At 38.7% G+C, this 26,843-nt stretch overlaps 3 protein-coding genes across 3 annotated transcripts; 1 reads left to right on the top strand and 2 right to left on the bottom strand.

The window, feature by feature from the left end:
• Positions 1-132: 132 nt before the first annotated feature.
• LOC116599318 (60S ribosomal protein L5-like) lies at positions 133-1,148 on the bottom strand. The gene has a single exon (XM_032359117.1). It carries the CDS (start codon positions 1,088-1,090, stop codon positions 197-199), a length of 894 nt encoding a protein of 297 aa, XP_032215008.1. The 5' UTR covers positions 1,091-1,148; the 3' UTR covers positions 133-196.
• Positions 1,149-14,323: 13,175 nt separating this feature from the next.
• On the top strand, positions 14,324-15,250 carry LOC116599166 (olfactory receptor 8D1). The gene has a single exon (XM_032358882.1). It carries the CDS (start codon positions 14,324-14,326, stop codon positions 15,248-15,250), a length of 927 nt encoding a protein of 308 aa, XP_032214773.1.
• Positions 15,251-23,747: 8,497 nt separating this feature from the next.
• On the bottom strand, positions 23,748-24,689 carry LOC116598791 (olfactory receptor 8D2-like). Its single transcript, XM_032358114.1, has one exon. It carries the CDS (start codon positions 24,687-24,689, stop codon positions 23,748-23,750), a length of 942 nt encoding a protein of 313 aa, XP_032214005.1.
• Positions 24,690-26,843: the final 2,154 nt, after the last annotated feature.

Below are 26,843 nucleotides of genomic sequence, written 5' to 3'. Positions count from 1 at the left end.
CTCAATGTGGTTTTAATTTGGATCTCCCTGAGGGCTAGTGACGATGAACATTTTTTCATGTGTCTGAGAGCCATTTGTATGTCTTCATTGGAGAAGTCTCTGTTCATATCTTCTGCCCATTTTTTTTTTTGCTTGATGAAAAGTTTATTATTGTCTATATCTGAAAAATCTTCATAGAAAATTGTGGTTTGGTTTATTAGCTCTCAGCAGCCTGCTCCTGAGCTCGAAGGAAGCTTGCCTTCTTCTGAGCTACCCGATCTTTCTTTTGGGCAAGAGACATTTTGGGACGATTCCACCTCTTCTTTTTAACTTCTTTCTTAGGCTTCTTCTCATAGACTGGGTTCTCTCGTATAGCAGCATGAGCTTTCTTATACATCTCCTCCATCATGTCTGGAGTTACGTTGTTCTTTATGTATTGAGAGAATTGTTTCTTGTATGCATCTTCGTCTTCTTCCATTAGGTAACGCATATAATCTGCAACATTCTGACCCATGATGTGCTTTCGATGTACTTCTGCATTGAATTCCTTGCTTTCTGAATTATAACCAGGGAATCGTTTGGTACTGCGAAGGATAGACAAGCCTCCATCCACTGCTCCCTTGAGGGCCCCAAAAACTTTATTTCCAGTAGTAGTTCTGGCAAGCCCTGCATCCAAATAGCAGGTGAAGGCACCAGGTTGACCATCAATGCTTTTCACATTGTACTCATTTCCAGTCACTTCCACTTGGCCTTCATAGATCTTGTCCATGCCAAACCTATTAAGGAGCCTGCGGGCCAGCAGCAGGCCGGTACAATATGCTGCAGCATAATTTGTTAGGCCAACTTTCACAACATACTTTGGGAGTTCATGAGCATCAGCTGCACAAACTATCATATCTCCTTCTATGCTGGCATAAGCAATCTGACAGATGATATCTCTGTTGGTTACACGAACTATCATCCTGTATTTAGGTGTGTTGTACTTATTTTTATCTTGAATTACCAAGCGTTTCCTGGCATAATAATCAGTTTTACCCTTTTGACGTCTTCTAAATTTCACTTGGTATCTCTTGAAGTAAGCCTTATTCTTGACAACCTTCACAAACCCCATCCTGCAGATGAGAGACCGGCGTCCGCAGCTCGCCACAGACCAGCAGGCCCAGCAACACTCGGCTCTCTTCTGCCCATTTTTTGATATGCTTGTCTGTTTTGTGTGTGTTGAGTTTGAGGAGTTCATTATAGATCCTGGATATCAACCTTTTGTCTGTACTGTCATTTGCAAGTATCTTCTCCCATTCCGTGGGTTGCCTCTTTGTTTTGTTGACTGTTTGCTTTGTTGTGCAGAAGCTTTTGATCTTGATGGAGTCCCAAAAGTTTATTTTCGTTTTTCTTTCCTTTGCCTTTGGAGACATATCTTGAAAGAAGTTGCTGTGGCTGATATCGAAGAGATTACTGCCTATGTTCTCCTTTAGGATTCTGGTGGATTCCAGTCTCACGTTGAGGTCTTTTATCCATTTTGAGTTTATCTTTGTGTACAGTGTAAGAGAATGGTTGAGTTTCATTCTTCTGCATATAGCTGTCCAGTTTTCCCAGCACCATTTATTGAAGAGACTGTCTTTTTTCCACTGTATATTTTTTCCTGTTTTGTAGAAGATTAATTGACCATAAAGTTGAGGGTCCATACCTGGGCTCTCTACTCTGTTCCACTGGTCTATGTGTCTGTTTTTATGCCAGTACCATGCTGTCTTGTTGACCACAGCTTTGTAATAAAGCTTGAAATCAGGTCACGTGATGCCCCCAGTTTTATTTTTGTTTTTCAACATTTCCTTAGCGATTCAGGATCTCTTCTGATTCCATACAAATTTCTGGATTATTTGCTCCAGCTCTTTGAAGAATACTGGTGGAATTTTGATCGTAATGGCATTAAAAGTATAGATTGCTTTAGGCAGTATAGACATTTTAACAATATTTATTCTTCCGATCCAAAAGCATGATGTGTTCTTCCATCTTTTTGTGTCTTCTTCAATTTCCTTCATGAGTGTTCTGCAGTTCCTTGAGTACAGACCTTTACCTCTTTGGTTAGGTTTACTCCCGGGTATCTTATGGTTCTTGGTGCTATAGTAAATGGAATAGATTCTCTAATTTCCCTTTCTGTATTTTCATTGTTAGTGTATAAGAAAGCCACTGATTTCTGCACATTGACTTTGTATCCTGCCACATTGCTGAATTACTGTATGAGTTCTAGTAGTTTGGGGGTGGAGTCTTCTGGGTTTTCCATATAAAGAATCATGTCATCTGCGAAGAGAGAGAGTTTGACTTCTTCATTGCCAATTTTATTTCTCTTTGTTGTCAGATGGCTGTTGCTAGGACTTCTAATACTATGTTGAACAAGAGTGGTGAAAGTGGGCATCCTTGTCGTGTTCCTGATCTCAACGGGAAGGCTGCAAGCTTTTTCCCATTGAGGATGATATTTGCTGTGGGTCTTTCATAGATAGATTTGATGAAGTTCAGGAATGTTCCCTCTATCCCTATACTTTGAAGCGTTTTAATCAGGAACGGATGCTGGATTTTGTCAAATGCTTTTTCTGCATCAATTGAGAGGACCATGTGGTTCTTCTCTCTTCTCATATTAATTTGTTCTATCACCTTGATTGATTTGTGAATGTTGAACCGTCCTTGTAGCCCAGGGATGAATCCCACCTGGTCATGGTGGATAATCTTTTTAATGTGCTGTTGGATCCTGTTTGCTAGGATGTTGTTGAGAATCTTAGCATCCATATTCATCAGTGATATTGGTCTGAAATTCTCCTTTTTGGTAGGGTCTTTGCCTGGTTTGGGGATCAGGGTAATGCTGGCTTCATAGAAAGAGTCAGGAAGTTTTCCTTCTGCTTCAATTTTTTGAAACAGCTTCAGGAGAATAGGTGTTATTTCTTCTCTGAAAGTTTGGTAGAATTCCCCAGGGAATCCATCAGGTCCTGGGCTCTTGTTTTTTGGGAGGTTTTTGATCACTGCTTCAATCTCGTTACTAGATATTGGTCTATTCAGGTTGTCGATTTCTGAATAGACCAATATCTAGTAACATAATTTTATGAATTTTGGCTTTCTCTCTTTTCTTTTGGATTAGTGTGGCCAGTGGCTTATCGATCTTATTGATTCTTTCAAAAAACCAGCTTCTAGTTTCATTGATACATTCTACTCTATCTGGTTTCTACCTCATCGATCTCAGCTCTAGTCTTGATGATTTCCCTTCTTATGTGTGGAGTTGGTTTGATTTGTTGTTGATTCTCCAGTTCTTTAAGGTGTAGAGAAATGTGCTATGTTCTGGATTTCTCAATTTTTTGGAGGGAGGCTTGGATGGCTATGTATTTCCCCCTTAGGACCGCCTTTGCTGTATCCCATAGGTTTGGGACCGAAGTGTCTTCATTCTCATTGGTTTCCATGAATTGTTTCAGTTCTTCTTTGATGTCCTGGTTGATCCAAGCATTCTTAAGCAAGGTGGTCTTTAGCTTCCAGGTGTTTGAGTTCCTTCTGAACTTTTCCTTGTGATTGAGCTCCAGTTTCAAAGCATTGTGTTCTGAGAATATGCAGGGAATAATCTCTGTCTTTTGGTATCAGATGAGTCCTGATTTGTGACCCAGTATGTGGTCTGTTCTTGAGAAGGTTCCATGTGCACTTGAGAAGAATGAGTATTCTGTTGTTTTAGGGTGGAATGTTCTGTATATGTCTATGAGGTCCATCTGTTCCAATGTGTCCGTCAATGCTCTTGTTTCTTTATTGATTTTCTGCTTCGATGATCTGTCTATTTCTGAGAGAGGCATGTTAAGATCTCCTACGATTAGTGTATTCATATCAATATGACTCTTTATCTTGATTAACAGTTTTCTTATGTAATTAGTTGCTCCCATATTGGGGGCATAGGTATTTACAATTGTTAGATCATCTTGGTGGATAGTCCCTTTAAGGATTTTGTAGTGTCCTGTATCTCTGACTATAGTCTTTAGTTTGAAGTCTAATTTATCTGATATGAGAATCGCTACACCAGACTTCTTTTGAGACCCATTGGCATGAAAAATGCTTCTTCATCCCTTCACTTTCAGTCTGGGTGTATCTTTACGTTCAAAATGGGTCTCTTGTAGACAACATATGGATGGGTCCTGTCGTTTTATCCAATCTGTAACCCTGTGCCATTTTATGGGCACATTTAGGCCATTCACATTGAGAGTGATTATTGATAGATACGTTTTTATTGACATCGAGTTACCTTTGAAGTCTTTCTTTCTGTAGATTGTCTCTATATTTGTGTTCAATGCTATTCTTAGGATTTTTCCTCTTTTATAGAAGCCCCCTTAATATTTCCTGCAGTGTCAGCTTGGTGGTTGCATAGTCTTTTAAGCCTTGCTGGTCTTGGAAACTCTTTATCTCTCCATCCATTTGGAATGTCAGTCTTGCTGGATAAAGTATTCTTGGCTGCATGTTCTTCTCATTTAGTGCCCTGAATATATCTTGCCAGCCTTTTCTGGCTTGCCAGGTCTCTGTGGACAGGTCTGATGTTATTCTGATGGGCTTTCCTCTGTAAGTAAGGAGCCTCTTTGTCCTAGCAGCTTTCAAGAGATTATACCTACAATTATAATTCCTCAATTTGACTATCAGGTGTCGTGATTTTTTTCGGAATGTATAATCTTGGGTGGAGACCGTTCAGCCTCTAGTACATGAACGCTGGTTCCATTCACGAGATTGGGAAGATTTTCATGAAGGACTTGTTCCACTATATCTTCTAGACTTCTTTCTTTCTCCTCCCCTTCAGGGATTCCAATAATTCTGACGTTGGAACGTTTCATGGCATCATTTATTTCCCTGATTCTGTTTTCGTGGTTTCTAAGCTGTTTGTTCCAGGCTTCCTCCTGATCCTTTCTCTCTTTCTGTTTGTCTTCCAGATCACTAATTCTATCTTCTGTCTCAGTTACCTTAGCTTTGAGAAAGTTTAGATTAGATTGGAACTCATTGAGGGCATTGTGAACCTCCTCCCTGGTAGCTTTAAGCTCTGCCCTAACATTGTGAACATCCTGCCTGGCCGCTTTCATCTCAGCCCTAATTAATTCTGTTTGGTCATCCATGGCTTTCTCCAGCCTAGCTATTGCCTGGATAATTGTTAGCCTGAATTCTCTTTCTGACATATTGTCTATGTTGATATCCGTTAGCTCTGTTGCAGAAGGCCCATCCTCTGTATTTTTCTTCTGTTGGGCATTCCTCCTCCTAGTCATTTTGGTGGGAGATGACTGAACAGATGTAGCTGGATGTATTAACCGTGGTGCAGTCAAGGTGCACCCTGGAACACTTCTGAGCAATCAGGATTCCCCACCCAAACGAGAGACAAAAGAAAAGAAAAAGAAAAAAAAGAAAGAGAGAGACAGGAAAGAAAGGGAAGATGAAAGAGAAGGTTCAGCCCAAATGGGCCCCAAGGTAAGATTTATGAAGTAGATAAACAAAAACACTGATAAAATTATATGACTAGAGAAAAAAATATATATATGCAAATAAAGGAAGAACCTCGTCAAAAAGAACCCCAAGTGTAAGATTTATATACTAACAGGACAAACACAACAACACAGAAACAGTGGTGGAAGAAAAAGATTGGAGAGTGGTTATAAATTCTCACTGTGTGCGAGGAAGGTTGTTTTGATTCTTCCTGGATGTATCTTGATATCTTTTAAAGGACTCAACTTTCCTAAGATAAAGGGGGATTAAAAATTAGTTTACCTATAGGGGTAGTATTGATTGGGGAAAGGGGATTACTTTGAAGTTTAACTCTATATGAATATTAGAAGATAAAAATAAAAAGGAATAAACTAGACTATACTAAACTAAAATTTAAAAAAAAAGAAGGAATTCAAAAAATAGAAATGCAAAAGGAAAACATAGGTGTATGTATCAAAAAATTCAGGTTATTATGGAGTTTGATGTACTGGACAGCTCGCTGTGATGGTTATTAGGTTAAAAAAATTACATATATATATATATATATATATATAATTGAACCAGAATAGTGGGAATGAATGAAAAATAAAAGTTTTCCTATGAAGTAGTGGTTGTTCTCTTGTAGTCCTTTTTTTTTCTCTCTCTCTCTTTTTTTTTTTTTTTCTTTCTTGGTTTTTTTTCTGGGGGAGGGGCCTGCCACGTGGGTTTTCAGTCAATGATTTTCCCTGACTTAAGTCCTCCTGCCCCCCTCAAGGGGGTGGGCGCTGAGGAAACTGTTTTTTTTTTTTTTTTTCAGGCTTTTGTTCTCTGGCGGTTTTTATGTTTGTTCACTTTTTTTTTTCCTCACTTTGACTGATTTTGATGGTTTTTGTAGTTTTAAAGGAAAACAAACCGCACCCTGATCTCCCTCTCAGAGAGAAGCCTCAGTCTGGGTGCAGAGCCTAAATAAGTTCCCCCTTGGCGGCTGGCAGAGCAGGTTCCAAGTCGCAGTCCCTGGGGACACAGAATCTTTTGCTTGTACCCAAAGCCAAGGCAGTGGCAGCTGTCTGGGCAGCTCCAGACCACCAGAGATGTTCCAAGCAGCAATCGCACACTGAGATTTTCCTGCTGGCCTGGGCTGGGAGTGCCTGGTCTTTCTGGGTCTAAGGGTGCCCAGCTTGCGCGCACCAATTTCAGGGGAGGCTGAGGTTCACGCGCAGATCTCAGGCTCTGAGAACGGGGTGCAGGTCAGAGAGCACCAGGCTGGGCCTTTGTGCACCTCTCTGGGGAGAGAGTTTGGTGCAGGCTCTGAAACAATGGCACGTATCAAAGGGCACCAGCTGGGCCTTTATACCTCTCTCAGGGGAGTATCTCAGGCTCTATAGCAAGGCTCTCACGTTCTGCCGCTGGGCGTGGCTCCCACCCCCTCACAGGAAATGGACCCCACGCATTCTCGGGCGTGCTGGCAGTTTAGGGACCAAGTGCTGGTTTCTCTGCCACACTTTCTCTGCCTCAGCGCCAGGGGAGGCTGTCCTGGGACCCGGGACTTAAGCCCCTGTCCCTAGCCATCCCATTCTCACAATTCCCACCCCCCTCGATCCTTTGCTCTTTTGGAATGCTTTCAACCAGTCTCCAAGTTAATGCTGGTCCCCAGACGCAGGGCACTCTCTCTCGTATTGGGGTATTACTTTCCAACTGGTCACCTCTGGTGGCTCCCTCCCCCTTTTGTTTATCTTCCGATATCAGTCCCCCGTTCCTACTCCGCTTTACCTGCCCACTGGTGTCTTCTGCCCCTGTAGAGATCCAGACGGGTATAATTCTGATCTCAGGCTGATTTCGTTGGTGATTGGAGTTCTTTGGTAGGTAATCAGCTCACTTTGGGGTACAAGTTGAAAAGGCGCCTCCTCCTACTTCTCCGCCATCTTCTCCCCCCCTACTCTATTCATTTTTTTTTAGATGTATTGAATCTTATATTACCCATGTATATTTTAATCTCACTGGATCACTCCAGTTTCCAGATGTTTTTGTGAATCATGATTTTCTTATCCATTAAATTAACTGTTCTCACAACTTCACGGTATCTGCAAGTCTGATTCAAACTTTTCTGAGTTTGAAACTTCAGGGCACCTGGACGGGTCAATCTATTAAGTGTCTGACTTCAACTCAGATGATGATCTCAGGACCCTAGGATGAGCCACACATTGAGCCCTAAGTTATAGCACTAAGAAATCTGAAAAATAATTTATTTAAGTCCTGTTACCTTATCGATGAGAAATTGAGTCTCAAAGAGTCTCAATGCCCTCCTCAAAGTAACACAGTTATTTTGATCAAAAGAACATTTTACGTACCATGTTCATAGCAACATTATTTACAAGAGCCAAAAGGTGGGAACAACCCAAGTTCCATTGATGAATAAAAGGATAAACAAAATATGGTATGTACATACAATAGAAAATTACTCAGCCTTAAAAAAATTCTGACACCTGCTACAACCTGGGTGAATCTTGAAGACATTATGCTAAGTGAAATAAGACAAACACAAGAAGAGAAATGTATGATTTCACTCATATGCAAGTACTTAAGGTAATCAAACCCATAGAGTCAGAAAGTAGAAAAGTGGTTACTAGGGGCTGGGGAGAGGGAGGATGTGGAATTATTGTTTAATAAGCACAGAGTTTCAGAGGATGGAGCTGAAAAAGTTCTAGAGATGGATGGGGATGATGATCCATAACAACGTCAATGTACTTAATGCCACAGAACTATACACTTAAATGGTAAATTTTGTGTCTCGTGTATGTGTGTGTGTGTGTGTGTGTGTTATATCTATATATATAGATATATAATAGTAAAAAATAAAGGATTGTCTCTAAATTGAATCAATTTAGCCTTAGAAAAACATTTATTTTTCATTATCCCCCCCCCTTTTTTGACTGATGAAATAGTAGTGAAGAGCCAACAACTGATAGCAGACTTTTGCAAATCATTGACCCAATGTCTCTTGTGTTTCAGAATCCCCTTGGGAATGTGAAAATATAAAATAAGAATCTTGGGGAATTTGCTACTCTTGGGAAATATTAGCAATGGGGGAGAGGGGTAAGAGGATGATATTATTTTTGCTAATTATATACTGAACACACCAATAATCTCTAGGCTCAGTAGGTCTTAGGGGACCTATGTGTGCAGGGGAGTTAAGTATTCCTAATTATATCCCTTTGCTTAATAAACCTCAAATAAGATTTGCATGTCAAATCTGGCTTTTAAGATTGGAGACACTAAGTATGATCTGCTTCAAGATCTGGAGTGTTAGTTCTATCAGCTGAATTTTGACTTTTAAGCCAACCAAATAATTCAAACATTGACATACAAATGTGCATGTTAGGCAACAGAAGAGGCTTTGCTATTACTTGGCTATAGGAAAAATCTGTGCTATAAGCAAAGTCAACAATTCCTAAGAACGTCAATTTCTGTTCAGTACTGGGTAAGTGTCATTAATTGTCATTTCATTTATTGGAATTCTACTCCATCTAATAGAATGGTGGTTGGTGATTAGCAGCAACACTAACCATGTGCAGTGTTTGGGCTTTACCAGGAGCACTTGCCACACTATTCTTTCTACTTGGTTATGTCCTCCCTTCTCCTTTTCTGTGCATGTCGCCTTGTCATTTCTTCATGAATTGGGTCACAACCTCCTTCAGAAATTCTATCCAGTCTAAGTTCACCCAACTCTTGTGCAGAGAATGTCACTGGTCTTTCCATATGACTCTGAAGGTTTGCTTCCCTGAAGTGCTTCCTGTTTATGTATTTATTCATTTTCCTTAACTTCTTATGCACCAGCCTATATAATAAGTCTTTTAGAGTTATGGACACTAGGGCAGATACAATCGCAGGTAGAGTATTAATTTTGGACAGAATATTAAACATAAATCCCTATCTCCCCTCTATCTTGAAGGAGTATTCTCAGACCAGTAAGAGTTAGACTAAGAGCCTGTTTGGTCTGCTCAGTTAATGCTCTGTTTCCTCCTGGCTTCAGAAGCACTTGTCAAAGGGCTTTATACCCTTTGAGATAAAGAGCCTTCTATGCCCCAACTCCCCCAAAAAATGGCTCAACGCTTCCAACCTCTCTCAAAATTTCCAAATCTAGAGACACAAATGTTTTAAAACCTAACCACCCCAAATGCTTAAAAAGTTTTCATCATTTGTACCAAGGTGAAAGATCTAGGATGAAGAAGAAACACACAGTGTTTTTCTTCATGCCAAGGCAGTGTATTTTTGTCTCTTCATATTTTATTCCTTTCTATAATGAATATATTTCTTTTTTAAAATTACATTTCAGAGGCACCTGGGTGGCTTAGTGGGTTAAAGCCTCTGCCTTCGGCTCAGGTCATGATTCCAGGGTCCTGGGATCGAGCTCCACATCGGGCTCTTTGCTCAGCAGGGAGCCTGCTTCCCCCCTCTCTCTCTGCCTGCCTCTCTGCCTGCTTGTCATCTCTGTCAAATAAATAAATAAAAATTAAAAAAATAAAATTAAAATTACATTTCAAAAAAAATAAAATTACATTTCAATTGGTGTTCTAATTTTTTAAAATATTTATTTATTGATTTGAGAGAGAATGTGAAGGGGAGAAGTAGTGGGAGAGGGAGAGAGAGCATCTGAATCAGACTCCACACTGAGCATAGAGCTCAACATAGGGCTCAGTCTCGCAACCCTGAGATTATGACCTAAACAAAAACCAAGAGTTGTTTGCCCAATCAACTGCACCATACAGGTACCCCTAGTGTTTTTAGATAATGAAACTTTCAATTCATTAATTTAGTTATCACAAGATTTCTTTGAAGAGTTATTATCATTCCCACTTCTCAGATTGTAACTCTGAAATTTATGTTAAATTTATGTTAAATGACTTGCAAAGTCTCTTATGTTGCAAAGCTGTTGCAGTGAGGTCAGCCCTTGAAATAAGCCTCCTTTGATATGAAAGCTTTTTCATTGTCTTACTGAGCAGGCTCTAAGTTCTCTCCCCTTAAGCTCTTTTAAAATTTTTGTTATCAAATAAATATAAGAAGTACTGAGTTCACAAAGGTGAACAGGTTTCTTTCTAGCTGCACTATTCCCAGCCTTTCATGAACAAATGTTTACAGCAGACTTCCAAGAGAGTCATATGGACGTACTTGGAAATGGAAGCACAGCTATTGGGTTTTTTGTTGTTGCTGTACTTGTTCTTTTCCTTCACAGATCATTGTGAGCATTGTCTGAGAAATGCTACCCTAGGCTATGAACACACAGTACCTCACTGTGTGCCTTTAAGGGTGCTATGGAAAATCTTCTTTAAGTAATTTGGAGTACTTTCTTTTTTTACTTTTTGCTTTTTTCCTTTTTTTAGATTAGATTTATTTGACGGGGAGAGAGATCACAAGTAGGCAGAGAGGCAGGCAGAGAGAGAGGGAGAAGCAGGCTCCCCGCAGAGAACACAGAGCCTGATGCAGGGCTCAATCCCAGGACCCTGAGACTGTGACCCTAGCTGAAGGCAGAGTCTTAACCACTGAGCCACCCAGAAACCCCTTGAGTACTTTCAATATTCCATAAAGTAAAGTTTCCTCAAGTGCCAAAAAAATTTTTTTTTCCTTTCCATATTTCCTCCAAGCCACAGTTAGTGATTAGGTAAAATTCTGAGATCAAGAAGCTTGCACTGGATCTCTATAGGCCTGTTTTAAACAACTTCAGGGTGTGTGGAATCCCCCTGTTGATCACAACTCACGAACTCTATGCCCCTCTTCTTGCCCATCATCAAGATTTATCATCAAGAAACATTCTGAAATCTGAACCATCTATAACATCTCATAAAGTCCAAATCTTCTTCCAGTATGTCTCTTAGGGCTTTGTAATGAGTTAGAAGACAAGAGATGTTAATAATAGATTTAATCCATCCTTTAAGGAAAAACAGAAGAGCTTGGTGGAAAAGAACATGGACCCTGGCACAAGACATCCTAGATTTAAATTCTGACGTGACTTCTAAAATCTCTGTGCCACAGTTTCTTCATCTGTAAAATAGGGATAAAAATAGAATTGACTATGCCAAGGGCTTTTGAGGACTTAAGTAAGATAATAGATGTAAGGCACTTAGGAACAACATGCAATCAACAAAGAAGAGAAGAAGGATCATTATCATCCCTGATCTCCTTGTCTATAGGTAGACTATCTCACCTAGGTATTATAAATGACTTAACATAATTCAAACATGTATCCTCAGTAGGTGTCAGTAGAAAGTCTATTTCATTCCCCTTGAAGAAGTGACAGCAGAGTATTTCAGGAGAGTCATTTTCTGTCTTGCCTTCTAAGCGAGTTGCAGTGTTTTGATGCTCAGGAATGACTATTGAATATCAGCCTGGGCCCTTTCCCTACTTTTGTTATTGAAACATTCACATTCTTTGACTCTTAGATGACTATGGCTTATTCTCATGTAACCCAAGACTCTACTCCTTTTTTTGACCCCCCAAAAAAGAATTTGTGGCCCTCATGTTGGGGAGGGAAGTCAATAGAGTAATATTTTGAACAGATTATTTTGGGAAGAACAATTGCATTTAGTGAAGTGCCTACTATGTTCCAGGGACAATATTAGCATAGTAATATTCCTTACTTAAGTTCATGGATTTGTTTTTCGTGTTCCTCAAAAAATGATTTAGCACTGTGATATTATTGATAGTTTCACCAGAGGATTAAAAGATACTTTCTCAATGGCATGGAGGTTCCTTAAAAAGTTGAAAATAGAACTACCCTACGACCCAGCAATTGCACTACTTGGTATTTACCCTAAAGATACAAATGTAGTGATCCAAAGGGGCACGTGCACCTGAATGTCTATAGCGGCAATGTCCACAATAGCCAAACTATGGAAAGAACCTAGATGTCCATCAACAGATGAATGGATAAAGAAGATGTGGTATATATATACAATGGGATACTATGCAGCCATCAAAAGAAATGAAATCTTGCCATTTGCAATGATGTGGATGGAACTAGAGGGTATCATGCTTAGTGAAATAAGTCAATCAGAGAAAGACAACTATCATATGATCTCCATGATATGAGGAAGTGGAGATGCAACATGGGGGGTTTGGGAGGTAGGAAAAGAATAAATGAAACGAGATGGGATCAGGAGGGAGACAAACCATAAATGACTCTTAATCTCACAAAACAAACTAAGGGTTGCTGAGAGGAGAGGGGTCGGGAGAGGGGGGTGGGGTTATGAACATTGGGAAGGGTATGTGCTATGGTGAGTGCTGTGAAGTGTGTAAACCTGGCAATTCACAGACCTCTATCCCGGGGATAAAAATACATTATATGTTCATTAAAAAAAAAAAAAAGATACTTTCTGATTTTGTGCATGTAACCAGACTCTGACCGTCTTATACCTCATGTAAATCTCTTCCACATCTGCAGATTCTCAAGTTACCCTTAGAACTTCATTTTCTCTTAAGGTTCTCTAAATTTCACTTCTCTAAATTTCATCTTTACTCAAGACTGAGAATCTAGAATCTATAAATTAAAAACACTAAATATATGTGGCTATTTAAAGATTTTAAAATGTATACAGCAATGATACCACAAATAAAATCAATTCATAAGAATGTATTTTTTAAAGTACTAGAATTCAGAGGACAGATGGATTAATTTAAGAAGAAAGTAATAACACAATAAGCAATTTACAGAACAAGTTCAAAGGGCCAGTATCCTATGAAAATGTGCTTACATCCCTTAGAAGATAAAAAAGGACAAATGCAATAATGACTCATCATGTAACTTTCAACACATTGGCAGAAACAGGTAATACATATTGCTAGTGGGAATGCAGGAAAAAGGGTACTCATGTATTGCTACTGAAAATGTGTATTATTATAGTTTCCTGGAAATCAATGTTGTACCATTTATATAAAGTAAAGATTTATAAACTCTTTGATCCATAAAGATCTCTCCTGGGAAATTATGTCATGGAAATAAAACACTGGTGTGTATATGTGTATGTACATTTTTAAATGATAGTGTATTTGAGAGTAGCAAGTTTTTTTAATTTTTAAATTTTTTTAATTAACATATAATGTATTATTAGCCCCAAGGGTACAGGTCTGTGAATCACCAGGTTTACACACTTCACAGCACTCACCATAGCACATACCCTCCCCAGTGTCCATAACCCCACCACCCTCTCCCTATCCCTCTTCCCCTGGAAACCCTCAGTTTGTTTTAAGAGTCTCTTATGGTTGTCTCCCTCCCGATCCCATCTTCTTTCATTTATTCTTTTTCTACCCTCCAAACCCCCCACATTCCATCTCTACTTCCTAATATCAAGGAGAACATATGATAGTTGTCTTTCTCTGATTGACTTATTTCAGTAGCAAGTTTTTTTTTTAATCCAGAAAAAAGTTAACAGTTGTCAAAAAGATGATGTAATATTTAGTGATATATCTTCATCACTGAATATTGTATCACTGTTCATGTTCATCAGTTGTCTTGGAGGAATATTCTAAAAGTTTTTTTAAGTAAGAAGGGAAGATGCAAAAATAAATTGTGTGTAATATTATCCTATATTCTGGACAAATGACAAAATGTGTGTGTGTGTGTGTAATATTATATAACCACATAGAAAGTTAACTGGGGAGAAGTTAATTAAAGGCTCTATGAATGGAAGAGGGAAACAAAGGAAAAGAGAAAGTGTATACTAATATAAAAACAGTACATGGTGCTTTAGGGAGACAGTACCAGGGATAATGAGAGCTATGATTCAGTCTTTGTCCCTGTTGACTTTCCTCTTGCAAGTCTGGTTTTGTTTAGACAGAGAATAAAGATCCATTTTAATATATACTTCTTTTCCATTTCCACAGAGATCTCTCAAGAAAAATGGTTGCAGGAAATCATTCCACAGCAACCAGTTTTGTGTTAGTGGGTTTAACACAGAAGCCAGAGCTCCAGCTGCCTCTCTTCGTCCTGTTCCTAGGAATCTATATAGTGACAGTGGTGGGGAACCTGGGCTTGATTCTCCTGATTGCGGTAATCCCTTTGCTTCACACCCCCATGTACTACTTCCTCAGCAGCTTGTCTTTCATTGATCTCTGCTACTCCTCTGTCATTACCCCCAAAATTCTGGTGAACTTCTTAGGGAAGAAGAATATGATCCTTTATTCTGAATGCATGGCACAGCTCTTTTTCTTTGTGGTTTTTGTAGTGGCTGAGGGTTATCTTCTGACCGTGATGGCATTGGATCGCTACGTGGCTATCTGTAGCCCACTGCTTTACAGTGTCACCATGTCCTCTTGGGTCTGCTCACTACTCGTGCTGGTTGCCTTCATCCTGGGCTTTCTCTCTGCCTTGGCCCATACAAGCGCCATGATGAAACTGTCTTTCTGCAGATCCCACATCATCAGCCATTACTTCTGTGATGTGCTTCCTCTCCTCCATCTTTCCTGCTCCAATACACACCTCAATGAGCTTCTGCTTTTTATCATTGCGGGATTTAACACTTTGGTGCCCACCCTAGCTGTCTTCATTTCCTACGCCTTCATCTTCTACAGCATCCTTCGCATCCGATCCTCAGAGGGCCGGTCCAAAGCATTTGGTACTTGCAGCTCTCATCTCATGGCTGTGGGGATCTTCTTTGGCTCTATCACCTTCATGTATTTCAAACCCCCATCTAGTAACTCCCTGGAACAGGAGAAGGTGTCCTCAGTGTTTTACACCACAGTGATCCCCATGCTGAATCCTTTAATATACAGTCTGAGAAACAAGGATGTAAAGAAAGCATTGAGGAAGGTTTTGGTGAGGAAATGAGCCTCGCTTTTGGAGGCAGGAGAAATGAAGGTTCAACAAACCTTCATTTTTCCTTGTTATTCTGTTGTAATATGCATACTACCTGGACTTTTAAAATATTTCCCTATCACATGGAAGGGATGTCCATTATCACCACTGCTATTCAACATAGTACTAGAAGTCCTAGCCTCAGCAATCAGCAACAAAAAGAAATTAAAGGCATCCAAATCAGCAAAGAAAAAGTCAAACTATCACTCTTTGCAGATGATATGGTACTATATGTGGAAAACCCAAAAGACTCCACTCCAAATATGCTAGAACTTGTACAGGAATTCAGTAAAGTGTCAGGATATAAAATCAATGCACAGAAATCAGTTGCATTTCTCTACACCAACAGCAAGACAGAAGAAAGAGAAATTAAGGAGTCAATCCCATTTACAGTTGCACTCAAAACCATAAGATACCTAGGAATAAACCTAACAAGAGAAGCAAAGAATCCATGCTCAGAAAACTATAAAGTACTCATGAAAGAAATTGAGGAAAACACAAAGAAATGGAAAAATGTTCCATGCTCATGGATTGGAAGAACAAATATTGTGAAAATGTCTATACTACCTAAAGCAATCTACACATTTAATGCAATCCCTATCAAAATTTCATCCATTTTTTCTTTTTTTTTTTTTAAAGATTTTGTTTATTCATTTGACAGACAGAGATCACAAGTAGGCAGAGAGGCAGAGGAGGAAGCAGGCTCTCTGCCAAGCAGAGAGCCCCATGCAGGGCTCGATCCCGGGATCCTGGGATCATGACCTGAGCTGAAGGCAGAGGCTTTAACCCACTGAGCCACCCAGGCACCCCACCATCCATTTTTTTTTTCAAAGAAATGGAACAAGTAATCCTAAAATTTGTATGGAAACAGAAAAGACCTCAAATAGCCAGAGGAATATTAAAAAAGAAAGCCAAAGCTGGTGGCATCACAATTCCAGACTTAAAACTCTATTACAAAGCTGTCATCATCAAGAAAATATGGTACTGGCACAAAAACAGACACATAGATCAATGGAATAGAATAGAGAACCCAGAAATAGAACCTCAACTCTATGGTCAACTAATTTTCAACAAAGCAGGAAAGAATGACCAATGGAATAAAGACAGTCTCTTCAACAAATTGTGTTGGGAAAATTGGACAGACATATGCAGAAAATTGAAACTGGACCATTTCTTTATACCACACACGAAAATAGACTCCAAATGGATGAAGGACCTCAATGTGAGAAAGGAATCCATCAAAATCCTTGAGGAGAACACAGGCAGCAACCTCTTTGACCTCAGTCACAGCAACTTCTTCCTAGGAACATCGCCAAGGCAAGGAAAGCAAAGGCAAAAATAAACTATTGGGATTTCATCAAGATCAAAAGCTTATGCACAGCAAAGGAAACAGTTAACAAAACCAAAAGATAACTGACAGAATGGGAGAAGATATTTGCTAATGACATATCAGATAAAGGGCTAGTATCCAAAATCTATAAAGAACTTATCAAACTCAACACCCAAAGAACAAATAGTCCAATCAAGAAATGGGCAGAGGACATGAACAGACATTTCTGCAAACACATCCAAATGGCCAACAGACACATGAAAAAGTGCTCCACATCACTCGGCATCAGGGAAATACAAACCAAAACCACAATGAGATACCACCTCACACCAGTCAGAATGGCTAAAATCAACAAATCAGGTAATGACAGATCTGGCAAGGATGCGGAGAAAGGGGAACCCTCCTACACTGTTGGTGGGATTGCAAGCTGGTGTAACCACTCTGGAAAACAGCATCAAGGTTCCTCAAAAAGTTGAAAATAGAGCTACCTTATGACCCAGCAATTGCACTACTGGGTATTTACCCTAAAGATACAAATGTAGAGATCTGAAGGGGCATGTGCACTCAAATGTTTATAGCAGCAATGTCCACAATAGCCAAACTATGGAAAGAACCTAAATGTCCATCAACAGATGAATGGCTAAAGAAGAGGTGGTATATATATACAACGGAATACTATGCAGCCATCAAAAGAAATGAAATCTTGCCATTTGTGATGACATGGATGGAACTAGAGTGTATTATGCTTACCGAAATAAGTCAAGCAGAGAAAGACAACTATCATATGATCTCCCTGATATGAGGAAGTTGAGAAGCAGCATCGGGGGTTTGGGGGGTAGGAAAAGAATAAATGAAAGAAGATGGGATCGGGAGGGAGACAAACCATAAGAGACTCTTAATCTCACAAAACCAACTGAGGGTTGCCAGGGGGTGGGGGGGTAGGGAAAGGGTGGTGGGGTTATGGACACTGGGGAGGGTATGTGCTATGGTGAGTGCTGTGAAGTGTGTAAACCTGGCGATTCACAGACCTGTACCCCAGGGGCTAATAATACACTACATGTTAATAAAAAATAAAAAAATAACAACAACAACAAAAATACTTCCCTATCTAGGGGCCCCTGGGTGGCTTAGTCATTGGGTGTCTGCCTTCGGCTCTGGTCATGATTCCAGAGTCCTGGGATCAAGCCCCGCATCTGGCTCTCTGCTTAGAAGGAAGCTGCCTTCTTCCTCTCCCGCTCCCCCTGTTTGTGTTCCTTCTCTCGCTGTGTCTCTCTCTGTTAAATAAATAAATAAAATCCTTTAAAAAAATAACAAATAAATAAAATACTTCCCCATCTATAATTGATTCCATTTTTCTCAATGAAATAAAAAGGTGTTTAGTATAGCAGGTTTTAGTGTTCTTATTTTCTGGGCAGGAAAACTAAGGTTTAGATGGTTTTATTTTTTTATTTTTTTTTTACTTACTGTGATTGGAGTAGTAAGCCATTAACGAACTTCACATTCAGATTAGATTAGAATGGCATGTTTCTTTTAATAAACAGAAGGGGAAGTTAGTTAAAGAGAAAGAAGCACACTATGACCACGACCTTTATTGCTTCTGACTGCTACTCTGTGGCTCTCCATACCTCTTCCCCATGACTTTTCTCAACACATTCTTTCCATCCTTATCTCTCAAGCTCTAGCTCAAGGGATGCCCCCATAGATCACTAAGGACCATGGTGGTGTAGAATACGGGGGCAAACTTCTCCTGAGCCATGTTGCTGCTACTAGAGATTGCTTCAAATGCATAAGTATGATGGCATCATAAAAGTTTCCAGCAACTGTAAATGAGAAATGTAAGTACTAAAATCTTTGGACCTGCCTGCCCCTGAGGGTTTTCAAAGCATGCTGGAGAGGGGCTCCTGGTGGCTCAGACAGTTGAGCGCCCAGCTCCTGATTTTAGCTCAGGTCATGAGCTCAGGATGGTGGGATTGAGCCCCTCTTGGGGCTCTGTGCTCAGTATGGAGTCTTTTTCCCCCTCTCCCTCTGCTCTTGCTCTCGTTTTCTCCCTCTCAAATAAATAAATAATAAAAATCTAAAAAAAAATTAAATCTTCTAAAAAAAATTTTAAAAAAGAATGTTGGAGAGCATGAAGTTGTAAGAGATGATGATGGTAGCTGTTGCGAACAGATTGAATTCACCTAGAGGTATCATGAAGAGCTCGTTTAGGTAGGTTCTGGAGGAGGAGAGCTTCAGGAGAGGAAATATGTCGTAGAAGTAATGCTGGATGATAATACCCCACAAGAGGAAAGCCTGATCATGGAGATCATGTGGGTACAGCTCCTAATGCTGCCACCATATAGACCCCAGTCATCAACACATTGCATATCTTTTGGGACATGATGACATTGCAGTAACTATTCTCTCCTTCAGTTTATCTACTGATTGTTTTAATACCATCAGATCTGTTTTAATGCTGCACTTCCTCTTCAGTGTAGTGAAAGTTAAAGAGACAATATATAGTGGTATCCTCTCGCATTTTTCAGTACAACCCATTTCCTGGCTCAACAATCTAGAAAAACACAACAAACAACAGAAACACTTACTGAAAAACAAAACAAAATTTCCTGGCACATTACACAAGGAACAGATGACAGCATTTTATTTTTTCCAAACAAATCCATTGATACCTTTTTTAGAATTGCTTCATTTTTATAAAAGTAATTCATACTTATTTTAATTATTTTTAAGTTAATTAATTATTATTTTAATTTTTTTGTTATATTCAGTTAGCTACTGTATAGTACCTTATTAGTTTCTTCTTTAGTGTTCAATGATTCATTAGTTGCATATAACACCCAATGCTCATCACAACACGTACCCTCCTTAATACCCATCATTCTGCTACCCCATTCCTGACCATACCTTCCCCTTTGAAATCCTCAATTTGTTTCACAGTGTCCATAGTCTCTCATGGTTCATCTCCCTCTCTGATTTCTCCCCCTTCATATTTTTAAAAAGACATTCAAATAAGATAAAAGTAAAATAGAAGGGCAGTAAAAGTTATCTCACATTTTATTACACACACAAGTAAAATATCAGTAAGTAATCATATATACAGGGATAAATAGCTACATAGATACACAGAAGAACAGACCAAAATCATTTTATTGAAATGGCTTTGTGCTTCACAAACTTTTATAAACAAAATATTACATAACTTTTCTTTTTTTAACTTTATTTTATTTTTTCAGTGCTCCAAGATTCATTGTTCATGCATCATCATCATAAAAGAAGCAAAATAAGCAATTTTAAATGGAAGAAATTGCTTAGTCTCTGATCATTATAACCTATATGATATTCCCATGATGTTATGGGAGTTTCATGTCTCTGCTGAACAAGATACCTACTGTCTCCTTAGAAAGAGAAGAGGTGTTCCTGGGTATGTGCAGTAGTCCTTGACAAAAAATGGTCATTTCATCTGTGTTGTTCACTTTTCTTACTTTCCTTCCTTCCTTTATTTTCTCTGGAATGGTTGAAGTTGCCATGTGGTATCTTTTCATTTGCTCATTCCCAATGTAGATAGTTCTGTATCTTTCCCATATACATAATGTATGAATTCACATGGATTCCTCTTCCAGATCATCTGAGAACTTATTCATTTTCCCCTTTGAGATGTAATTTAAGTAATTTGTTATGTTTTATCCACTTTTCTTTAACATGGGAGTAGGGGGCAGAATGGAGAGAGAATTTTGTGTGTGCTTCATATTTGATAAACAGAATTTTGTGCTTTTTTCCTGAGATTTTGTTTCATGCGTTGAGTCACAATTTACTCCACCTACTCAGAGGAGGAGGTTATGCCCATTGGGATAGTCTTAGAATTTAGCTTATTGTTAAGTTTGAGTATGGAGCTCTGGAGACTTTGCTTCCATTAGAAAGGCACTTCTTAAATTGGAGCTTATGGGTCTGAACACTTGGATAGGAATTTTATTTGAACTAATCTCTAATTTAAAATTTAACATTACCTTCAAGTCAAAATCTTAGTAACCGATCATGTTAAAATATATAATTATATATGACTTTGTTATCAACAGAATCACACTTACTTTCCCATCGCATGAAGTTGTACATATGTCAAAGGGGTTCTTAGGATGAAATGGAGTACTGATCATGAACATTTATAACCATCACTGCTTCAAATTATAGTAATTATTAGATCTGCTACCAGATCCTGTGATTTAATTCTCTAATAAAGAAATCACAAATTTATTTTAAATATTTTGATGTCAGTAGTTTAGTTTATTATAATGTTTAATCATATGTATGTTATATAGTTAGAAATACTATTCTAAGAATCTAATTCTTCATCTGGCCACCTAAATTATCTCTGATCCAAAAAAGGATTAGGAAACTCTACATTCAAGAGACTCTGGATGGGTTGTATGTTGCATCTCTTCTTAATCTCTTCCACATATGTAATATCTCTTACTAATGGTGATTTGTAGTCTCAGTCATAAGAGGAGGAGGAATATAGATTTGTCCTCAGAACCAGTCTATTCATCTGTAAAATGATGACATTAGTAAAAGTTTTGTGAAAACAGCAATTTCTGTTACTACCATATTTTGATGTTCATTTCATAGATTTTTTTTAAAAGGAAGCTTTTTTATATTTTACTTATATTTTTATTTCATTTTATTTATATTTATATTTAGATCAGTAATTCTGTAATTTGTGTTTACCGTCCTTACTGGCAAGTGAAGTTCACTTTTTGTTTCTTTCTTTCAATATTAGGTAAATGGACACTAGGGAATTTAAGTTGTCCTCATTCTTACATGTGGGGTTGGAAGGGATGTGGAGACCTATGAGAGAGTAAGTATACAGAGTTGGAGAAACATAAACTGAGAAGAAGGGAAGATGGAGGGGAAAGAAGAACCTTTCTGAGTCTCAGGTTTTATCACTAAGAAAATGATAAGTTGAATTAGATATGCTTCACTACCACTAGAGATCTGCATTATTTTTCTGGAATTTTCTGCATATCAAGCTTATTTAATAAACTAAGTAGGAAATTCTGAAGTGTCTAGTTAGGCATAGAGTAGGAACCTAGAAAACATCATCTCCTTTATCTTCATATAATCTAAATGAGGAAAATAACTTTATAAGAATTCCTTCAGTTCTTGGGGCGCCTGGGTGGCTCAGTGGGTTAAGCCTCTGCCTTCGGCTCGGGTCATGATCCCAGGCCCCTGGGATCAAGCCCCACATTGGTCTCTCTGCTCAGCGGGGAGCCTGCTTCCTCCTCTCTCTCTGCCTGCCTCTCTGCTTACTTGTGATCTCTGTCAAATAAATAAATAAAATCTTTTTTAAAATGTACATACATGCATATATATACACACATATATATGCAAGTGACATTATAAAAAGAAAAAACAACTCCTTCAGTTCTTTACTAATACAGAAATGACCAAGACTACATAGAATTACTGTTGGTGATTCTTATATAATTCAATTATTAGTATGGTCATTGCAATATTATAAGTTCCTAATTATATAATTTCTTATAAATTTACTCATTGATATTGCTTTGTGAAGAGCTTTCCCTTTTCTACTATGTTCTATTTTATAGTCATTATTATTTTTATATCAGTAAGGACCTATAGATTTTCATAAGCCATTTTGATGTTCAAATTGTCCTAAATTTGTCCAGAAGAAGCTCTTTCCTTTTAACACATTTCCATAAATTGGGGCACTTATTTATTCTATGGAATACTAATATATTCTAGGTTCATCTTCAATTTTAGGCCCCACCTTGGAATTTACCATTTCTTCATGAAGTCCTGGTTTCTCTCAGTGGAGTGTGATAGTTAGAAATTGAATAATAGGCATAAAGTTTGTTACTTGAATTTCATTGTTTCTAGGCCCATCCAGTTAAAAGTATAAGAATAATCTATTATTATCTAATTATCTAATAATTATCTACTAATCAGATCAGGTCATTCTTCTGTTCAAACCCTGTTCAACGGGAGAAAATGTTCCCGTCGAAAGATAGAAATTTTGTTTGTCTGGCTCATAGCTGCCCAGCAAATATTATTGATTGATGGACTAAATGAATGAATTTTAATGATGTATTGAGGTTCAGGGATTATTTTGAATGGTGGGAGAATTATAGTGGATAATTAAGAGAGTCATCCATAGGGAAGTCATCTTGAGATTCAACAGAAAGGAGTCAAAGTATGCAGTAAGTTGGAAAGAAAACATGTAAATTAAAATCATAGTGAAAACTAAAAATGAGAAATCATTTTGTCCCTTTCTGCCATCCCCCCACCCAGCCTTCACCCCATTTGACACCTCCACAAGACAGATCTTATTTTCAGTGGTTCTAACAACAGCTAGAAGTCTTATGAAAATATTATTTCTTCTTGTTTACTAGCAACTGGATTCCCTTCAAATTCTACTAAGAAATGTCTGTTGCTGGGGCGCCTGGGTGGCTCAGTGGGTTAAGCCGCTGCCTTCGGCTCAGGTCATGATCTCAGGGTCCTGGGATCGAGTCCCGCATCGGGCTCTCTGCTCAGCAGGGAGCCTGCTTCCCTCTCTCTCTCTCTCTGCCTGCCTCTCAGTCTACTTGTGATTTCTCTCTGTCAAATAAATAAATAAAATCTTAAAAAAAATATATAAAAAAAAAAAAAAAAAAAAAAAAGAAATTGTCTGTTGCTTGTGTGTTAATATACAAACTCCTGAGGGCATTTACACATTCAGCCATTATTAGACATTACAACTTTAAAATACAATGAACTGAACATAATAATAATAAAAATAATAAATAAATAATAATAAAATGGATTTGATTAGGAAATTTCAGTTTAACAAGGACAAATTATAGAAAGAGGGTTTCTGATATATATGTATTTAAACTGGGTAAGAGTGTAGGCGAGGAAGTCTGTTTCCTGAGTGGCTGGGCTAGACATAGTAAAAGGATACTGGGTGTTGGGAGTAAGGGAACTAAAGAGGAAGGGATGATCATCCCCCCCCCCAAAAAAAATCATTCAGACCTTTTAATTTAAGATGGTCCTTGATTTGAAACTAATTTATTACTCTTAAAAATAAGAAGAAATCTTTAGATAAGATCTATGTTCAAAGCTGCTGGGTCTTTTAAAAAGTGCTATTTTCTATGTTGACCAAGAAAGTAACCCACCATTTAGAACTTTTTTAAGGGATTCTTTGACATCCTTATTCCTAAGGCTGTAGATAAGGGGGTTAAGCATGGGAATCACTGTCGTATAAAACACAGAAGCCACCTTCTCCTGTGTTATGTCATTGGTAGATGGTTTAAAATACATGAAGATGATTGAGCCGTAGAAGACCCCAACAGCTGCAAGGTGGGAGCTGCAGGTACTGAAAGCTTTGGACCTGCCTTCAGCTGAGTGGATGCGTAAGATGCTGGAAAGAATGAAGGCATATGAGATAAAGATGGCTAAAGCACATGCAAATACATTGAATCCAACCAAAATCATCACCAAGAGTTCCTTGGTGTAGTCTCTTGAGCAAGATATATTCAGAAGGGGAAGGATGTCACAGAAGTAATGGTGGATGACATTAGTTCCACAGAAGGATCGACTGGATATGTAGCTGGTGTGGACCAAGGCTCCAAAGGCGCCCACTGTATACACACTAGTGACTAGTAGAAAACAGATTCTGTGGGACATGGTGACATTATAGAGCAAGGGGTTGCAGATGGCAACATAACGATCATACGCCATTGCTGTCAGCATGTAGGAGTCATCAATGCCAAAGAAGCAGAAGAAAAAGAGCTGAGTCATGCACTCAGGGAAGGAGGTGAGATTCTTCTCTGAGACAAAGTTCACCAAGAGCTTGGGAATTATGACAGTGGAGTAGCAGAGATCTATGAAGGACAAATTACTGAGAAAATAATACATGGGTGTGTGAAGCTGAGAACTAATTCTGATTAAAAAGATCAAGCCCAAATTTCCCACCATGCAAACCGTATATATCAATAGAAACAGGAAGAAGAGGGGAAGCTGGAGTCCTGGCTGGTCTGTTAACCCCTCAAGGATAAACTCAGTTACCGAAGAATGATTTTCTGGGTCCATCCTTCCACTTGTCAAAGGCTGAGGGGTTCTGGGAAGAGGTTCTTATTAGACACACGTCATCTGACAGCATTTGGTGATCCAAGATCTGATGAATGATGTGATTTCTAACTGACACAGAATTTCCAGAAACTGAGAGACTAAAACCGACTTTCAGTTGAAGCTTTTATCAAGAGGTTGATGGTTCATTTGGCTTCAATGTTTATTACTCCTATGTGACATTTGGAAGTAAAACTCATTTCGTCTCCACAAATTGAATTTCAGACTCTGTTAGCAATGAAAAATAACCCTTGTGTTATTCAGTCACCTTTAGAGAAACTATACAGAGCTGCTGCCAGGTTTTGCTGGTTTTCAATGCACAGTAACCTGTGTTCTCCTCTGATGTCTCAGAACTTAACCTCTCCCTCACTGGCATCCCATGATTTTCTCCTTGTGGCTTTGGTGTCTTCAACTTGGTCATTCAGTCCCAGACCCAGTCTCACAGAGCATTGGTTTCTTCCAACATTTCCATCTCTGCTCTGAGTTGCTGGTTTTGACTTTGTTTCTTCTACCCATGTTATTACCCAGATAGGAGAGGAATAAAGGCATTCTGGAGATGGCAGGAACAGGGCAGTGCTAGAAGGGAAGCTGTTGTCATGGGCTGCAGGAAGAGGAGAACAAGGAACAGTTAAGAGTAAATGCAACTTGCATTGCATTTACTGAGCTTGCATTTACTTGCATTTACTGAGCTCCTATCATGTGGTAGCCACAATATTAAGAACTTTTTATTTACAATCTCGTTTATGCTATATAACAACCCCATGAAATAGATACTGTTATTTTTTTTAAGGTTTTATTTATTTATTTGTCAAAAAGAGAAAGAGAGGTATTGAGAGCAAGTGCAAGCAAGGGAAGTGACGGAGGGATGGGGAGAAGGCTCCCCATTCAGCAGGGAGCCCAATGCAAGCTTGATCCCAGGACACTGGGATCATGACCTGAGCCAAAGACAGACAAATAACTGACTCAGCTATCCAGGCATCCCTAGATGCTGTTATTATATCCATTTTGTAGATCAGTTGAGAGGCAAAGAGATTAAGTAAACCCATGCCCTAAGTCACCAAACATGAAAACAGAGCTTTTCTGTATTTTACAAATGAGTTTATGTAAATATTCCAAGCTTACACAACTAGTAAGTGTTGGAGTCAGAACTCATATATTTGCCTGTTTTATTACAAATAAAACAATGTCCCCTGTGAACCAACTTTTTTTTTCTGAACTGAGTACATTATTATAACCTCTGTAGAGCTTTAATTATTATGCTACTTTTATTATTATTACTGTTCAATCCCTTTCTCTGATGATTTCTTCCTGTTGTTAATAAGAGAATATTAGAGTAGTGTAGCTTTTGTATTAGTATACTGTAGCGCTCAGTAAGCACTTAAAGTAGTCCATCCTCCTGCGCAAGTGAGATGGTTATGTTCTTTCAATAGCTTTTTTTTTTTTTTTTTTTTTTCTAGCATAACAGTATTCATTATTTTTGCACCACACCCCGTGCTCCATGCAATCCGTGCCCTCTATAATACCCACCACCTGGTACCCCAACCTCCCACCCCCCGTCCCTTCAAAACCCTCAGATTGTTTTTCAGAGTCCATAGTCTCCCATGGTTCACCTCCCCTTCCAATTTCCCCCAACTCCCTTCACCACTCTAAGTCCCCATGTCCTCCATGCTATTTGTTATGCTCCACAAATAAGTGAAACCATATGATAATTGACTCTCTCTGCTTGACTTTAAGGTAGAAAACAGCAAAGGTTTGTATGTGCAAACTTATACACACATACACACACACACATACACGTTATTCTGTACTAAAGTGATTCCCAATATCCAATTCCAAAAAGTATGAACTTCTTAGATAACAACTACAACAAACCATGTGACCATGCAAATTCTTCCATTTAGCTTTTTAATTTTGAGATATTGAAATAGGAATATTACCTTTTTGAAGAGAATATGAAAAATAGTAAGAAAATAAACCTCCAGTCACAAAGACTGGAATGAACCAGGGTCAAGGATACCAAGACCAAAACAAAAAGCAAAGGGGAAAAAAACCAGAGAGGTAGATAAATCGAGAAATGGAGAGAACAAACTGACGGTTACCAGTGGGGAGGCGGATAGG

Source organism: Mustela erminea, chromosome 9 (assembly GCF_009829155.1).
Source record: "Mustela erminea isolate mMusErm1 chromosome 9, mMusErm1.Pri, whole genome shotgun sequence".
Taxonomy (NCBI): Eukaryota; Metazoa; Chordata; class Mammalia; order Carnivora; family Mustelidae; genus Mustela; species Mustela erminea.
The sequence above is the reverse complement of the archived record's forward strand: the minus strand, read 5'-3'. Positions and strand labels throughout refer to the sequence as shown.

Coding starts and splice junctions, on each gene's coding strand:
- LOC116598791 (XM_032358114.1), bottom strand. CDS start 24,689: ATGGACCCAGAAAATCATTCTTCGGTAACTGAGTTTATCCTTGAGGGG.
- LOC116599166 (XM_032358882.1), top strand. CDS start 14,324: ATGGTTGCAGGAAATCATTCCACAGCAACCAGTTTTGTGTTAGTGGGT.
- LOC116599318 (XM_032359117.1), bottom strand. CDS start 1,090: ATGGGGTTTGTGAAGGTTGTCAAGAATAAGGCTTACTTCAAGAGATAC.